At 57.7% G+C, this 14,587-nt stretch overlaps 1 protein-coding gene across 1 annotated transcript in view; it reads left to right on the top strand.

Moving 5' to 3' along the window:
* CNTN2 (contactin 2) overlaps positions 1–14,587 on the top strand; it is a 29,315-nt gene that overhangs the window by 4,253 nt on the left and 10,475 nt on the right. Inside the window, exons 2-9 of the mRNA XM_017832159.1 lie at positions 6,472–6,570; positions 10,533–10,677; positions 11,483–11,658; positions 11,947–12,042; positions 12,286–12,495; positions 13,138–13,237; positions 13,486–13,661; positions 14,326–14,462. Coding sequence (XP_017687648.1) covers positions 6,516–6,570; positions 10,533–10,677; positions 11,483–11,658; positions 11,947–12,042; positions 12,286–12,495; positions 13,138–13,237; positions 13,486–13,661; positions 14,326–14,462 — 1,095 coding nt within the window. The 5' untranslated portion in view covers positions 6,472–6,515. The remainder of the gene's footprint in view (positions 1–6,471; positions 6,571–10,532; positions 10,678–11,482; positions 11,659–11,946; positions 12,043–12,285; positions 12,496–13,137; positions 13,238–13,485; positions 13,662–14,325; positions 14,463–14,587) is intronic.

Raw genomic sequence — 14,587 nt, 5'->3', positions numbered from 1 at the left:
TGGGCAGAGCTGGGGATGGCCCGGGGTTTGGGCAGAGCTGGGGATGGCCCAGGGTTTGGGCAGAGCTCCCCACAGCTCAGCTCTGCCTGCTCCAGGCGTGGAGAGGAAAGGGGAGACCTGCAGTGGGGAGCTTTATTTTGGAGTTTTATTTTGGGGAGGAGGCAACCTCGACTCCCAGCCTGTCTGAGCATCCCCTCCCGTGCAATCCCAGAGGAATAACCAGCATTTCCCAGGGAAAGGGGGTGCAGGCTGTGCCCAGAGACGCTTGGAGGGTGCTTTGCACCCCAGTGAACGTGCAGGGCAGAGTCTGTGAGAAGGGCCCAATGTTTGGAACTTTACCCACCATAATCAGCATTAACGAGGGTTTTGGGCAGACATCCCCTCCCAGCCACCCCTGGGCTCACCTGGAGTCACTCGTGGCCTTGTTCTCAAAGACTCTGAGCATCTTCCCAGCTGCTGTGGACTGAGCTATCGATTGAAACACGAGTCTGGAGGGAGAGCTCGGAGCTGCAGCTCGTGGGGAATTCACCTCCCGAGCCAAACTTCCCCCATCCCCTCTGCCCCGGGGGCTGGGGATGCACAGAGAGGTTTCCTGGTGGTTCCTGTGGGTCTGCTTTGTCTTCTCTCGTGCCCCAAGGCACCTCCTCAGGGCTGAGCTGCTGCAGCCGCCCCGAGGACCCTCCTGGGGGTGGCACGAGCCTGGTCCGGCTGTGGGGACACCCCAAGAGCTTCAGCCCCAAAACCATGGGGACTTCCCAAGGGTTTATTGCAGCAGAGCAGAGGATCAGGCACCCCAAGGCACCAAGGTGGTGGCAGCCAGAGATGGGAACTGGTTTGGTCGGGGGGAGGTGTGGAAAAAGGAATAATAATAATAATTAAAAAAAAATGGCAAACCCGCTGACTGCAAAGCCCAGATCGAAAATTCAGACTTCCCAACATAACAGAAGAGCAGGAAAGGCCCCCTCACAACATCACCCTTTTTATCAGAATTAGATTTTACCCCCCCAGGGATCCCAGCCCATCCCGTGCCTCCCACACCCCATCCCATGTCCCTGGAGCGAAGGCAGATCCCGGCTTTGTCTCCTCACAAAAGGGAGGGTTTGCCTGGATGGGGCTGAACCAAAAGAAAACTCCCACTGAGCCCCCGTGACAATGAGGGGCTGTGACCCATGATGTCCGTGCATGCACCAGCCAATTATTAGGGAAAGGCACTTAAAAGGCACAGGGAAAACAGGGAGCGCCGGGAGCCCGTGCCTGGATGCAGCTTTCCTGCTGGGATCACCCAGAGCCAGCCTGCCCCTCCCACCGGGACCAGAAGGGCTTCTTTTACCCCCAGCTGAAGCCAAACCTCTCCCTGCTTTGAGCAGGAGCTGCTCCTGGGTGCCAGGGCTGCCTCCCCCGTGGCACAACCACACACTGACCCACCAGCATCCATAAAATCCGCTCAGGGAAGCACAGCCCTGGAGCAGCAGCTCTTCTCCCAGCACTTGGCCCATCCAACACAAAATCAGGGATGGGAGGGTGGGAGCGTTGCAGCCTCGGCCCCTCAGCAGCTCCAAACTCTCCCAGTGATGCCCCCCCTGGACCTGAGCTCCCAGGGGGGCTTTCTCTCCCCCCACAGGGATTTCTCTGTCTTTTCCAGCATGTTGGATAACCTGGGCTCTTCCAGACACCCCCACCCTGCTCTGAGCTGTTCCCCCTGTTCATCCATCTGGGGAGAAAAGAGCAGGAGCCACTGATCAAATATTGATCCTTATCCAGCCAGGGCTGTTACAATTAATTGATTATTATCAATTTAAGGTCCTTTGGCTGGGGACAGATATCAAAAACCAGCAGTGCCCACAGCACTCCTCTGCCTCGTGTTCTGACCCCCACTGGGTCCCCCAGTAACTGCAGCGGGGTTTGGGGGCTGGTTTTGGGGTGTGAGGAGCCTGGGGAGGGCTGAGCTCCACCACAAGGCTTTGAACCCTCTGAAGCTGCTTTTGGTCCTCATTTGGGCCTTGGACACTTCACTGCTTGGGGTGGCTTTGGGGTGGTTTGCAGGATTTCTGCAGCAGCTGCTGCTGCAGGTCCTGGAGCCACCAAGAGATCAGAACCCAGAAAAGCTCAGGAGAGGCTGAATTCAGAGTTTGCCTCTAAATCAATCTCCTGAGCACAGGCAGTTTTACAGGAGGACAGATCCATTACAACAAACCCATTTGTAGCTCACTGAAACACGCTGTGCTGGGATGGACAGACTGTTCCCAACCTTGGGCAGGGCTCGCAAGTCAAAACCCAGGGAACATCAAAAGCCTGCCCTTCCCAGCCTTTGCCACAGTCCTGAATAAAAGAGGCACTTGGCACAGGAGGAGCTGCAGCATCACCCACCCTCAGGAGCAAAATCCTCCCCCAGGGAAGGCGGCAGCACAAGGAGCTGCCCCACTTAAAAGTGCTCCTGTGGTCAGCGAGCACAAGGAGATGGAATTGCACTGATTTATCCTGGTAATGGATAGTGCTCTGCTGGCCCTGTCACCTCCTGTCAAAGCCCATCTCCCCCCAGAAGCCACCCCTGGCCTCCCCACACCCAAAATCCAGCTGGAGTCCCCCCCTGCAGAGGACGCTGCTCCACAGCCAGAGCTGGAGCCAGACCAGGACCAGGCAGTGTCTCCTCTCCCAGAGGCTCAGGACTCCTCACAGTCTCTCTGTAGCTCCTTGACTCCGTCTTCACGATAATGGATCATTCCCAGATCCCAGGGGCTCCAGAGGAAAGGGCTAATGCTCGTGGTTTTCCCACTGTGCCCATGCCTGCCCTGCTGCAGGAGGTATTAATGACACATCCATTAGCAGGGAGGGCAGATCCCCTTTCAGCGCAGCAGAAGGCTCTTGAGTGACTGTCAAAATACCCCAGGACGAGGGGAAAGAACAGGTCCCTGTGGCCCTGCTCTAATTAGGGACGGGGGGCAGGTCTGAGTGTGAGATGCAGAGTGCCTGGGCACGCCTGGGAGGAGCTGAGGGGCGGGTGCTCGGGGTCGTGGCTTTGGAGAGGCCCCAGCCCAGCCCCAGGGGTGACCTCAAGAGCAGCAGCCCCTCAGGCACAATTTGATCGTGGCTTTTAGGTGACAAGGCAGCCAGGACCAGGTGACAAGGCAGCCAGGACCAGGGAAAGCAGCATCCAAGAGGATTAGTTCATCAAGTCTCTGGTTGCACATAAATTCAGTGTCAGCACTCGGAGAAACTCCTCCGTTTCTCTCTTCCATCTCCATTTGGTGGGGACGGTACCTGGAGCTCCTCCTGGCTGTCACATTCCCGATTTTTTTTACCGAGTTAAAGCACAGGCTGGATTTAAAACAGCACCTCCCTCAGCAGGAGCCTCCCAGGAGCAGCTCAGCACATCCCACCTCCAGAGCCGCCCCGAGACACCCCGAGCATTCCAGGAACAGCCACCCCGGGAGGGGGGCTCTGGGGAGGTGGAGGGATGAGCACAGGGGAGTGGGAAGAGAGAACGTGGTGAATAAAAGGGATGAGAACAGATGGGGAGAGCGGGGTGGGAAGAGGCAGAGCCGGAGCCAGCACAGAGCTGTGGTTTTACATCACAGATAATGAACCGACAAATATCCAACAATTCAAATCGGCTCGATTTTCACAGGATACCAGCTCTGCTTGGCTGCAGGGAGTGAAGCCAAGGGGGGGTGCTGGGGGCTGTAGCCCATGGAAAGACATCACAGCTCTTCCTTCCCTCGTCCTGCTCTGATCCCAGCCCTCGGGAACACCTCCTGTTGAGGTGGAAGCACAAGGGACAGGCAGGAGGAAACTTGTTCAGATACAGCACATCCAGCAGCAAGTGGGAAGTGCTGATAAAACCATGGAGGTGGCAGGAGCTGCCCAGAGGAGCCTCCAGCCCCCCAGGAGGGACAGTGGCCCACACTGACCTCCTCCTCCTTATTACATGGACTTAAACTGACGGAGAGTGGGTTTAGACTGGATTTTAGGAAGGAATTCCCCCCTGTGAGGGTGGGCAGGCCCTGGCACAGGTTGCCCAGAGAAGCTGTGGCTGCCCCATCCCTGGATGGGATGAATCCCATCTGAAGGCCAGGAGTGCCCTGGTCTAGTGTAAGGGATGGGTTGGGATGGGATGGGATGGGTTGGGATGGCATGGGATGGGATGGCATGGGATGGGATGGCATGGGATGGGATGGGCTTTAAGGTCCCTCCCGACCCAAACCATTTGTGTTTCTACAAAAAATAACCAAACTGAACTTTCCCATCCTCTTTCCTATTTGTTTTAAAAGCGAGAGGGGAAAGGAATAAAGGAGGCAAAGCTGCAGCCAGTCAGAGCTTCCCGGGGCAGCTCCGGGGCTGCAGATCCAGGCCCAGCAATCAGGGCTGGAAGCGACGGAGCAAAGACTCCCTGACTTTAATTTGCTGCTGGTGGTGCAGGAACAGCTCCACTGCTCCCTGCCTTCCACAGACCCTCAAGGAAGCAAAGTGGGGAGACCTGGAAAAGTCAACCCGTTAATTAGTGCAGAGCTGGCACCGCCCGCAGACCCCCCGCGGCAGCTCTGCCCGCTCAGCACCCCGGCTGAGGGCCGGGGCAGGGAACAAAGGGACAGTGTTTGCTGCGGGGCCGTGGGCTCGGGACGCCGTTTGGGGCGTGATTGTCGTTGCCATCAAGTGATTCCATGTGACTGACTCACTCCGGGGCTGCTGGAACAAATGGAGCAGCTTCCATGTGCGAGTGTGCCCCACGCCCTTCCCTGCTCCGTCCCCAAATTCCCTGCCCAGAACGCTGCTCCCACCAGGAGCTGCCACGGCCTGATTGGGAATAGGAGGAAAAGGAGGCAGGGGTCCCTCCTCCCCCAGCCACACACACCGTAATTAAGCCCCAGCCTTATTTGGGACCTGGCAGATAACGAACCCCAACCAGGGCATGAGCTCGCTGGGGGCAGAGGGGATCCAGCCCCCTGAACCCAAACGAGATAAAAATCAAGGATTTGGGTGAGGACACAAAGGGGCCAGGTGGCTTTTGCAGCGGGCAGGGTCCCCCGGGGGGGTTTTGGGGGGCAAAGCCGGGCTCTCCTGTTTGCTCAGGTGCAGCTCCGGGGCTGCCGGTCACCAACCGGCCGAGCTGGGGCTGCATCCCGCGGGACAGGGGCTAATCCCGGCTCGGGGGAGCTCGGGAGCAGCTCGGGCGGACAGATGGGCCGGGACACGAGCGGAGCAGCACCAGCTGGAGCAGGGGGGATGAGCAGCACGGGCGGCCCCGGGAGCTCTTGGCAGCATCTTGAGCGGCGGCTCGGCGGGCTGTGCGCTCGGGAGGGCAGCCCGGGCTCCTCCTCCTCCTGCCGGGGCCGTTAACAAAGAGGGGGGAAAAACCCAGCCCGATATCCCTGCTGGAGTGCCGGGGGAAGAGGTGCCTGTGCTGGAGGTGCTCCCGCGCCGGGTCCAGCCGGGAGAACTCAGGGACGAGGGGCAGCACAAAGGGCGCAGGGTTTGGTTGGGTTTTTTGATTTTTGGGAGATCTTGGCAGGCAGGGGGCTGTGGAGGGGACTGGACAGCTCTGCTGCCCCTGCTAACTCATCCCAGGGCACCGGGAAATGCCTGGGCACTCCCTCAGCCCTTCATTAACTGTTCAAATGCATTAAACTTAAGAGAAAAGCAGGAAAGGAGACCCAGCCCTGTGTTGCCCCTTTGTACATCCCCCCACAAGCCTGAGCTCCCTGCCTGGGGCTCTGAAAGCTGGGGAGCAGCACGTGGTGAGAGGCTGAGCCCCCCAGCCTGTCCAGAACAAGGGACTCGGGGCTGGCACAGCCCCCAAAATCAGGCAGTGCCTGAGGAGTTTCAATCCAAGATGCCTTTTTTTATAGAATCACAGAATCTCTGACTGGTTTGGGTTGGAAGGGACCTTAAAGATCACCCAGTGCCACCCCCTGCCACGGGCAGGGACACCTTCCACTAAGCCCAGGTTGCTCCAACCTGGCCTTGGACACTTCCAGGGATGGAGAGTCCACAACTCCTCCGAAAAACCTGTTCCAGTGCCTCCCCACCCTCTCAGGGAAGAATTCCTTCCCAATATCTGTTATTTTCACAAAGTACCAGATCATTTCTGCCTCCTCACCCCCCACCAACATCCTGTGTGTGCTCTTCTGGCTTTGTGGTTTTTAATCAGGAACGATCAGGAGGGAGTGTTATTTTTGGAGGTATGGGAGGGGGGAAGGAAGCAGATAACGAGGGAGGAGGAACAACAACAACTCCCCGACCAGATTTGTCATGCCAGGGAGAAAAAAAGAGCTCCTTCAACTGCTGCCCTGCCCTTGGGACAGCTGGGTGTTCGCCCTGGGGTGACTCTGCCCTGGGCCTGTGGCCAGCAGGGTGGCACAGCTGGACGCTGTGCCCTCAGGCCGAGCCTCTGGAATCACGGAATCATGGAATATCCCCGGGAAGGGACTCAGAATCCAGCTCCTGGCAGCTCACCCCGCTCTCCATCCCTCGCAGGGCCACCGTCCCCGTAGAGGCTCCACACCGTGACCTGGCACAGGATGGGAGGCACCAGAGGGTTTGTCCACACGTCCCTGGCTGTCAGCACCTTCCTGGGTAAGAGTTTCCCTTGGGAGAGGCGGGAGGTGTCCGGGGGAACATCACCAGCTGGGATCAGCCCAATCCTCGGGGGGGTTTGTGCCGCCCGGGGCTGTGTCCATGTTATTCCCAATTTCCCTTTGTGCTGCTCAAAGAGGACAGGAATGGTTGACACACATCTCCGCCCCCCTTTCTAAATCCAGGTTTGGGTGAAAGCAGGAGATGCAGGAGGAATTTTCTTCTGCCAGTGGGAGTCACTCGTGGTGAAGCCACTTCACCATCCTGGATTTTCTAGGGATGCCTTGTTGGCCACACCCTGACTGCAAAAAGATTCCTGTTCATCAGGGACCGTTGCTGGATCTCAGGGACCATTGCCGGATCTCAGGGAGGCTCAGGCTGCTCTCTGCAGGTCCCTTTTCAGCAGGGAGACATTTCATTTCAGCCAACTGAGAATTAGATAATGTCTTCAAGCTAATTCATCATCCCGGGCAGAGGCTGCTCGCCTGTCCTTATAAATATCTAATTACCTTTTAATGTTCTCTGGATCCCCGAGGAGGCAGAAGGAGGGGTGGCTGCCCTAGATTGGGAGGCAATTATCCTGTTTGGAAATTGGTCTGACCCAAATCTGGGCATGGAAATGGACTTGGGTTCTCCCATTAACCACCTGAGTTCAGGCAACTCGCTCCCAGCCCAAGCTGAGCCCCCCAGAACTGCCCTTCTGGGAAGCCTGGGAGGGTGATTTTCTCTGACCTCTGGCTGATGGTGCAATGGATCTCAGGAGCCAGCTGGGAAATCCTCCCTGGGGACAAGAGGGAGGGACTGGGGACACAACGATGGCAGCAGTGAGAGATGAGGCTCAAGGAGACACCACAGAGCCAAAGCCTCCAGGTCTGGAGCAAAGTGTAAAGGTCTGGAGCAATCTGTAGAGCTTTAAAGCTTCTCAAGTGCACAGGGACAGCTCTCTAAAATCTAAAAACCTCCCTGGCCTTTGTTCATTTGGGAAAAGCTCTGGAAAATCTTGAGATCTAAGGCTGGTTAAAGCCCTGACCCTTTGTTCCTCACAACGCTTCTTGTTAAAAATAAACCCCTCTGCTCCTCTGGGAGCTGCCCCTTCAAAAATAACCACTCGGGTTCTGGGCACATGTGTGTGTTCAGGCTGCCCAAAACACCAATTAATTGCCCAGCTCCCTCGTGTGCTGAGGCTCCAGGCTGTGGGCAGCGCTCCGGAGCCATGGACGTGTCCTCAGAGCTGGAATATGGTTTGGAAAACACTCAGCTGAGCCACGGATCATTCCCTGCCCTCCAGAGCCGGCTCAGGGCTCAGCACAAAGGGGAAGGGTTCAGCCTCCTGCACACCTGGGCTTTCCAGGTCTGCCTCTCAGCATATTCCTAAAAATACCCCACAAATACTGCCGGGAAGGGGCCGGTGCCCAGGGAGGCTCTGGAGTCACCTCCCCGCAGCTGCTTTGCCAAATCTTCCCGTTCAGATGTTCCACTCGCCCCTGTTTCTGTTTATTTTGGTGCTGGTATTGATCTGCACTGCTCCTGAAGGTCGCTGGAGAGGTGCAGGGCTGGGTTTGCCATCGTTCCTGCTCTCCTGGCTGGAAGCAGCAGGGACAATTCCGAGCGGGTCACTTTGCTCCTTGCAGAATTGGAGGAGACCTTGATTTCGGGTCTGTTCTCCCTGTTGCCCAAACCCCGGGGCCCAAGGACAGAACGTCTTGGTAACATCAAAAATGAGAGTTCTGAGGGGACAGAGGTGCCCCCAGACAATCAGTCTCGGAGGTTCTGAGATTTACCACCCTGATTTACCCTCAGTTCTTAATTCTACCCTTGTCCCCGTCTTGGAACTGTTTAATTATGGTTTTAATCTGTTTGTTTAATGAGTGAGATGCAGGCATTTCACCCCCCAGCACCGAGCAGACACCTTGGAACTGGAGATAAAAACTCACCTGAACTCCTGGCATTGATTTCCTTGGGGAAAATCAATCCCTCACAGTTGCAGTCCATAACCTTGGCAGGGAAAAAGGGACAGCAGAGGAGAGCAACGGGACACAGAGTCTGGGTGGAAGCCGAGGGGAGGACGAGCCTAATTTGGCTCGACTGGAAAAGAGCATCCCCCGAGAAAGGGCATGGATGGGAGTGGTAACAACATATATTTTATTTGTTAAATAAATAGGAATTATTTACCACGTGCTCCCCGTTAATCTCGAAATGTAAAGCTGTTAAACCTCAGTCCAGTCACTGCCATCTGTGAGGACACAATTAACACACCTGTCAGAACACAGTTAGTACTTTCTTATTAATTCCCCATTACCTCCTGATTGTTTTCCCTGCTGGTCAGCAGAGTTCTTTCCAGCTGGGACTTGCTCAGCACAGCCACTGCTGACCCCACTGGGAGGAGATTTCCAGCTTCCACGAGCTTTTCCTTCAGGAATAGGAGGTTTCTAGGAGGAAATGGCACTGGTTTGGAGGGGACAAGACTCAAAATGCTGCTTTTCTTTCGTTCCAAAGAGTCAGCCCCGGGCTCAGCCCCCTCCCTGTGTGACACCAGGGACCAGCAGGCTCCTGCAGCAGCACATCCCGAGCTCTGGGATAATTGCCTGGTGCTGGGACAGCTGCTCCAAACCCACTGAGCCAATTAGCAGAGCCCCCTTTTCCCATCCCACCCTCGTCCCTGTGTGGAGCAGGAGCCAAACCCCGGGAGCTGCAGGTAAAGGGGCTGCTCCCCCTGATCCCAGAGAGCTGAGCTGGCCATTCCCTGCTGGAAGTTACTCTTGCATAAAACATCAAACTCGCTGGAGCTGCTTAATTTGAGGAGTGCCCATGCTGGGGAGTGGAGGGAAGGAGACAGATTGTGGGGTTGAGACAGTTATTAATTCAATTAGGAAGCATGGAAGGATCCTGGAGCTACAGAAGCATCTTGGAGCTTATCAGTGAGCAGGAGACTGTGCTGGTGGCTCCTTCCCTGATAAGAGACAGGCATTTCCAAGGTGCCAGGGAGAGGACAGACCTGCTGGCAATTATCCCACCAGCTGCTCCTGCAATAAAGAGATTTCCAGGTAGCTTCTGCTTTGGTCTTATTTACAGTGTCACTGCCAGGCCAGGTTTTGGACAGGGCTTGGAGCAACCTGGTCTGGTGGGAGGTGGTCAGGAGGGTGGAACTGGATGGGTTTTAGGGTTCCTCCCATCCCAAACCATTGTGGGATTCTGGTTTCCATCCAGCCTGTGTGGAAGGGGGCCTGCTAGAATTTGTTATTTGTCTGAGGCACGAGTCCCCCAGTGAGGCCAGATGGCACTCCCCAGTGACAAAGGGTCACCAGAGGGTGCTGGTTTCAAAGAGGGGCCCAGACACAGCGTGGGAGAAGCAGGAGGGTCCTTCTGTTCCTCTCGTGCCTCAGCCCGAGCAGCACCCACAACAGCAAGATCGGAGTCCAACCCGTGTCTGAAGGCTCCAAAAGCAGCTCAAGGCTCATCCCAGTCCTGGAACAGAATGGTCTGCACTGGTTTGTACCCCAGCAACCAGCTGGTCTGAGTGGTCAGAGCTGGGGGTGCTGCAGATGCAGGGGCTGAGGGACCGGCAGAGCCGGGACGGTCCCGGGTCTCCTCCTGCTCCCTCCTCCTGGAGAGGACGAGGAGGAACCAACCAGGCCGTGCAGAGAGAGGAGGAACCAGCCCAGGGAGGGCACCCAGGGCTTCCCAGCCCCAGGCCTGTGTGCAGGTGGTTTTCCAAGGGCTGCGTGTCCGTATCCTCCATCCCTGCGTCTCCGGGGCCGTCGGTGCCTCCAGCAGGGTGGGATGGGTGGGATGGGTGGGATGCTCTGTGGGTAGCCCAGGCTGGGAGCCTCGAGCCAGGGCTGGGCTGTGCTGACAGATGGGCTGTGACTCTCACGCTGCTCCTCCTGCTGCCGGGGACACCCTACGGAGCTGGAAAGGAGCGTTTTTTAGGAAAAGCCAAGTGGGTTTTCCCTCTCTTGCAGTTTGGTGCCAGGCCCAGAGCAGCACCAGGAGCTACGGGCCCGTGTTTGAGGAGCAGCCCTCCCACACCCTCTTCCCTGAAGGCTCAGCAGAGGAGAAGGTCACTCTGACCTGCCGGGCACGAGCCAACCCTCCTGCGACCTACAGGTGAGCTCAGACCTGCAGGTGAGCTCAGACCTGTGAGCTCAGACCTGCAGGTGAGCTCAGACCTACAGGTGAGCTCAGACCTACAGGTGAGCTCAGACCTACACGTGAGCTCAGCTGCTCCCTCTGCTCCGGCACCAGGGGAAAACCAGCCGGGATTTGCTTCCTCTTCTCCACTTTTATATTATTAAGGTGGGAATGAGCCTCCTTGTCCACACGGGGTGTGAGTCCCAGGAGGAGCAGCTGAGGGAGCTGGGGAAGGGGCTGGAGCAGCAGGAGAACTGAGGGAGCTGGGGGGGCTCAGCCTGGAGAAAAGGAGGCTCAGGGGGGACCTTCTGGCTCTGCAACCCCCTGACAGGAGGGGGGAGCCGGGGGGGTCGGGCTCTGCTCCCAGGGAACAAGGGACAGGAGGAGAGGGAACGGCCTCAGGCTGTGCCAGGGGAGGGTCAGGTTGGATATTAGGGAAAAATTTCTCTCTGGAAAGGGTGGTCAGGCACTGGAAGGGGCTGCCCAGGGAGGTGTTGGAGTCCCCACCCCTGGAGGTGTCCAAGGAAGGACTGGCCGTGGCTCTCAGTGCTCTGGGCTGGGGGACAAGGTGGGGATGGGGCACAGGTTGGACTCAATCCCAGAGGGATTTTCCAACCTCAGTGACTCTGTGCTGTGCCATCTCTCCCAGGGCACAGCCAGGATAGGAATGTAACTCCAATCCCAGCAGAGCTGGAACACCAACCAGCACAGCCCCCTGTGAGGCTCCCAGGGTGTGGCCACGAGGATTTACCCCCTCCCTTCCCCCTCTGGCTCTGGGCAGGTGGAAGATGAACGGCACAGACATTGAGGTGGGGCCAGACTCCCGTTACAGGCTGGTTGCAGGGGACCTGGTGATCAGCAACCCCGTGAAAGCCAAGGATGCCGGATCCTACCAGTGCCTGGCATCCAACTCCAGGGGCACCGTGGTCAGCAGGGAGGCCTCCCTCCGCTTTGGCTGTAAGTTTGCCTCCCCAGGGTAAAGGAAATGCAGCTGGGGGCCAACTGAGCCCCCCTGCTCACCTGGAGAAATGTGGGAGAGCAGCTCTCCTGCCCATGGCACCCAACCCCACCCTGTGGAGAAACCCCCTGGCACTTCCACGGGGGTGCCATGGAAATTTATTGTGCTACAGAGGAAGCCCATAATCCTTTGGGATCTCCCTCTGTACAGCCACTGAGAAGACCCAGAAATAAAGCACAGTGATGCCTCCAGCTTTCCTCTGTCCAGGTTTCACTCTCCCCCTTCAGTTTTGCAGGAATTCTCGGCGGAGGAGCGGGACCCCGTGAGGATCACCGAGGGCTGGGGGGTGATGTTTGCCTGCAGCCCTCCCCCCCACTACCCAGGTAAGGCTCTGGCACCTCCACATCTCCACACGACAGAGCAAGGCATTCCCAGGCAGGGGAATCCCTCTCCCTGCCTCTCCTTGGGAATTTTAGGGAAGGAAATCTGAGGTTTATTCAGCAGCAAAGCAGAGGCAGGACTTGGTGTGTCCACACAAGGACCAGCTCCAAGGACTGGTCTGGGTCCACCCCCCCCAGGAGGACCCAGACAGGCCGTGCAGCTCATTCCTCTCCCCTCTTCCCCAGGTTTATCCTATCGGTGGCTCCTGAACGAGTTCCCCAATTTCATCCCGGCCGACGGGAGACGTTTTGTCTCCCAGACCACGGGAAACCTCTACATTGCCAAGACAGAGGCCTCTGACCTGGGCAACTACTCCTGCTTTGCCACCAGCCACATCGACTTCATCACCAAGAGCGTCTTCAGCAAGTTCTCCCGGCTCAGCCTCGCGGCAGAGGGTCGGTGCCCTTGGACCAGTGCTCTTGGATCAGCGGGATAACGCCAGTTATTGGGGGGGAAATGCAAAATTAAGCCACTCCACAGGACACCAGCGGTGCCCAAGTCACCCTGCAGCCTCTCAGGGGAGCTTAAGAGCTCGTAAAAATATGGATTGGCTGGAATGGGGGGAGGCAGCCCTCCCAAACCTCAGCCAGGGGGGTTCTCTGTCTTTAAAAAATGCTTCTGAGGTGGGGGAAAGGGAGTGAAACAGGTAGGAAGGCCTGGATGGACGGGGCTTGGAGCAGCCTGGGCCAGTGGGAGATTCCCTGCCCAGGGCAGGTGGAACTGGATGAGCTTTAAGGTCCCTTCCGACTCAAACCATTGTAGGATTCCGTGGCTCTAGGAAATCAAGGAGAAATAGCCCTGAGATGCTGTAAAGAGATTTTTAGAGACTGTTGTGAGAAGCAAATGAAACCTCTGCCCACACAAAGGTCTGGGAAAGTCGTGTCACCCTGCGGGTCCCTCTGCCCTTTGAGACCTCCCCTCCTAGGTGGCATTTTGGAGTCCTCCAGGATATTTTGGAGTTCCTCCAGGACATTTTGGAGCCCTCCAGGATATTTTGAAGTCCTCCAGGGCTCCTCACCACGTTTTCCCCCCGACAGATGCCCGGCAGTTCGCCCCCAGCATCAAGGCCAGGTTCCCTGCAGACACCTACGCCCTGGCAGGGCAGGCGGTGACTCTGGAGTGCTTTGCCTTTGGGAAGTGAGTGCAGTGTCCGTGTCACTCGGGCTCGGCATGGGGAGGGAATGGCAGAACCTGCAGCCTCACACCCCCTCTCTCCAGCAGCCCTGGTGAAGGCCAGAGAGGGAGGGAGAGTGGGAAAGGGGAAGTGGCTCCAGCCGTCCGTCCTGCTGGCCAAGGCCCGGCTGGGAGGGCACCCAGGGGTTGTGGGGACGGGGTTGCTCTGAGCTGTGGTGTCACCCAGGTTCACCAGCCTGGCTTTTCCACAGCCCTGTCCCCCAGATAAAGTGGAGGAAGCTGGATGGCTCCCAGTCCTCCAAGTGGATCGGCAGCGAGCCCCTCCTGCAGATCCAGGATGTTGGCTTTGAGGACGAGGGCACCTACGAGTGCGAGGCTGAGAACATCAAAGGCAGAGACACCCACCAGGGCCGGATCATCATCCAAGGTAACCCCTGGACGTGTGTTCACCCAAGGGAACACCCTCAAACACGGGTCTTTCACTTAAATATGTGCCTTTGCAGAGCACAGCAAGGTGCCCTGGGCACAAACTGAGGTTTTAGGAGCAAAACCACCATCTCAAATCCTGCCTCTTATCCTGAAGTTCAGGAATGGTCTTAGGCTGAAGTAGGGCAGGTTTGGGTGGGATATTGGGAAGGAATTCTTCCCTGGGAGGGTGGGGAGGCCCTGGCACAGGTTGCCCAGAGAAGCTGTGGCTGCCCCATCCCTGGAAGTGCCCAGGGTCAGGTTGGATAATTTGGAGCAACCTGGGCTAGTGGAAGGTGTCCCTGCCCATGGCAGGGGGTGGCACTGGGTGAGCTTTATGGTCCCTTCCAACCCAAACCAGTCTGGGATTCCATGACTCCATAGTTCAGGAGTGGCTGCATTAACTCTTAGGGAGAGAACCCCCCAAGTTCCTCCTTGGCTGTGGATCCATCCAGTGCAGCCAGTGCAGAGCAGCAGCCGCAGCCCTGCGGGACCCAGCTCTGCTTCACTCACAGGAGCACGAGGCTGCTCCTGCTGTGCCAACCCATGTGCCACGGGCATCCTGCTGCCTGCCTGGCAGCACTGCCCCCCGAGCTGAGCTCCTGGCTCTGTCCCCTCTCTCACAGCCCAGCCCGAGTGGCTGAAGGTCATCGCGGACACGGAGGCCGACATCGGGTCTGACCTGCGCTGGAGCTGTGCGGCCGCCGGCAAACCTCGGCCCACGGTCAGGTGGCTCCGGGACGGGCAGCCCCTGAGCTCCCAGGTACCCCTGACAGCCCCCCCAACCCCCCCAGCACCCCCCAGCTCCGACCCTGCTCCTCCAGACTCAGCCCCTTCTCCTGCCTCGCTGCAAACGCATCCCCAGCCCGTTCCTCACCCCGCATCCCC

Source organism: Lepidothrix coronata, unplaced genomic scaffold (genome assembly GCF_001604755.1).
Source record: "Lepidothrix coronata isolate B3197 unplaced genomic scaffold, Lepidothrix_coronata-1.0 Scaffold199, whole genome shotgun sequence".
NCBI lineage: Eukaryota > Metazoa > Chordata > Aves > Passeriformes > Pipridae > Lepidothrix > Lepidothrix coronata.
Note: the sequence above shows the minus strand (reverse complement) of the source record. Positions and strands in the feature narration are given on the sequence as shown.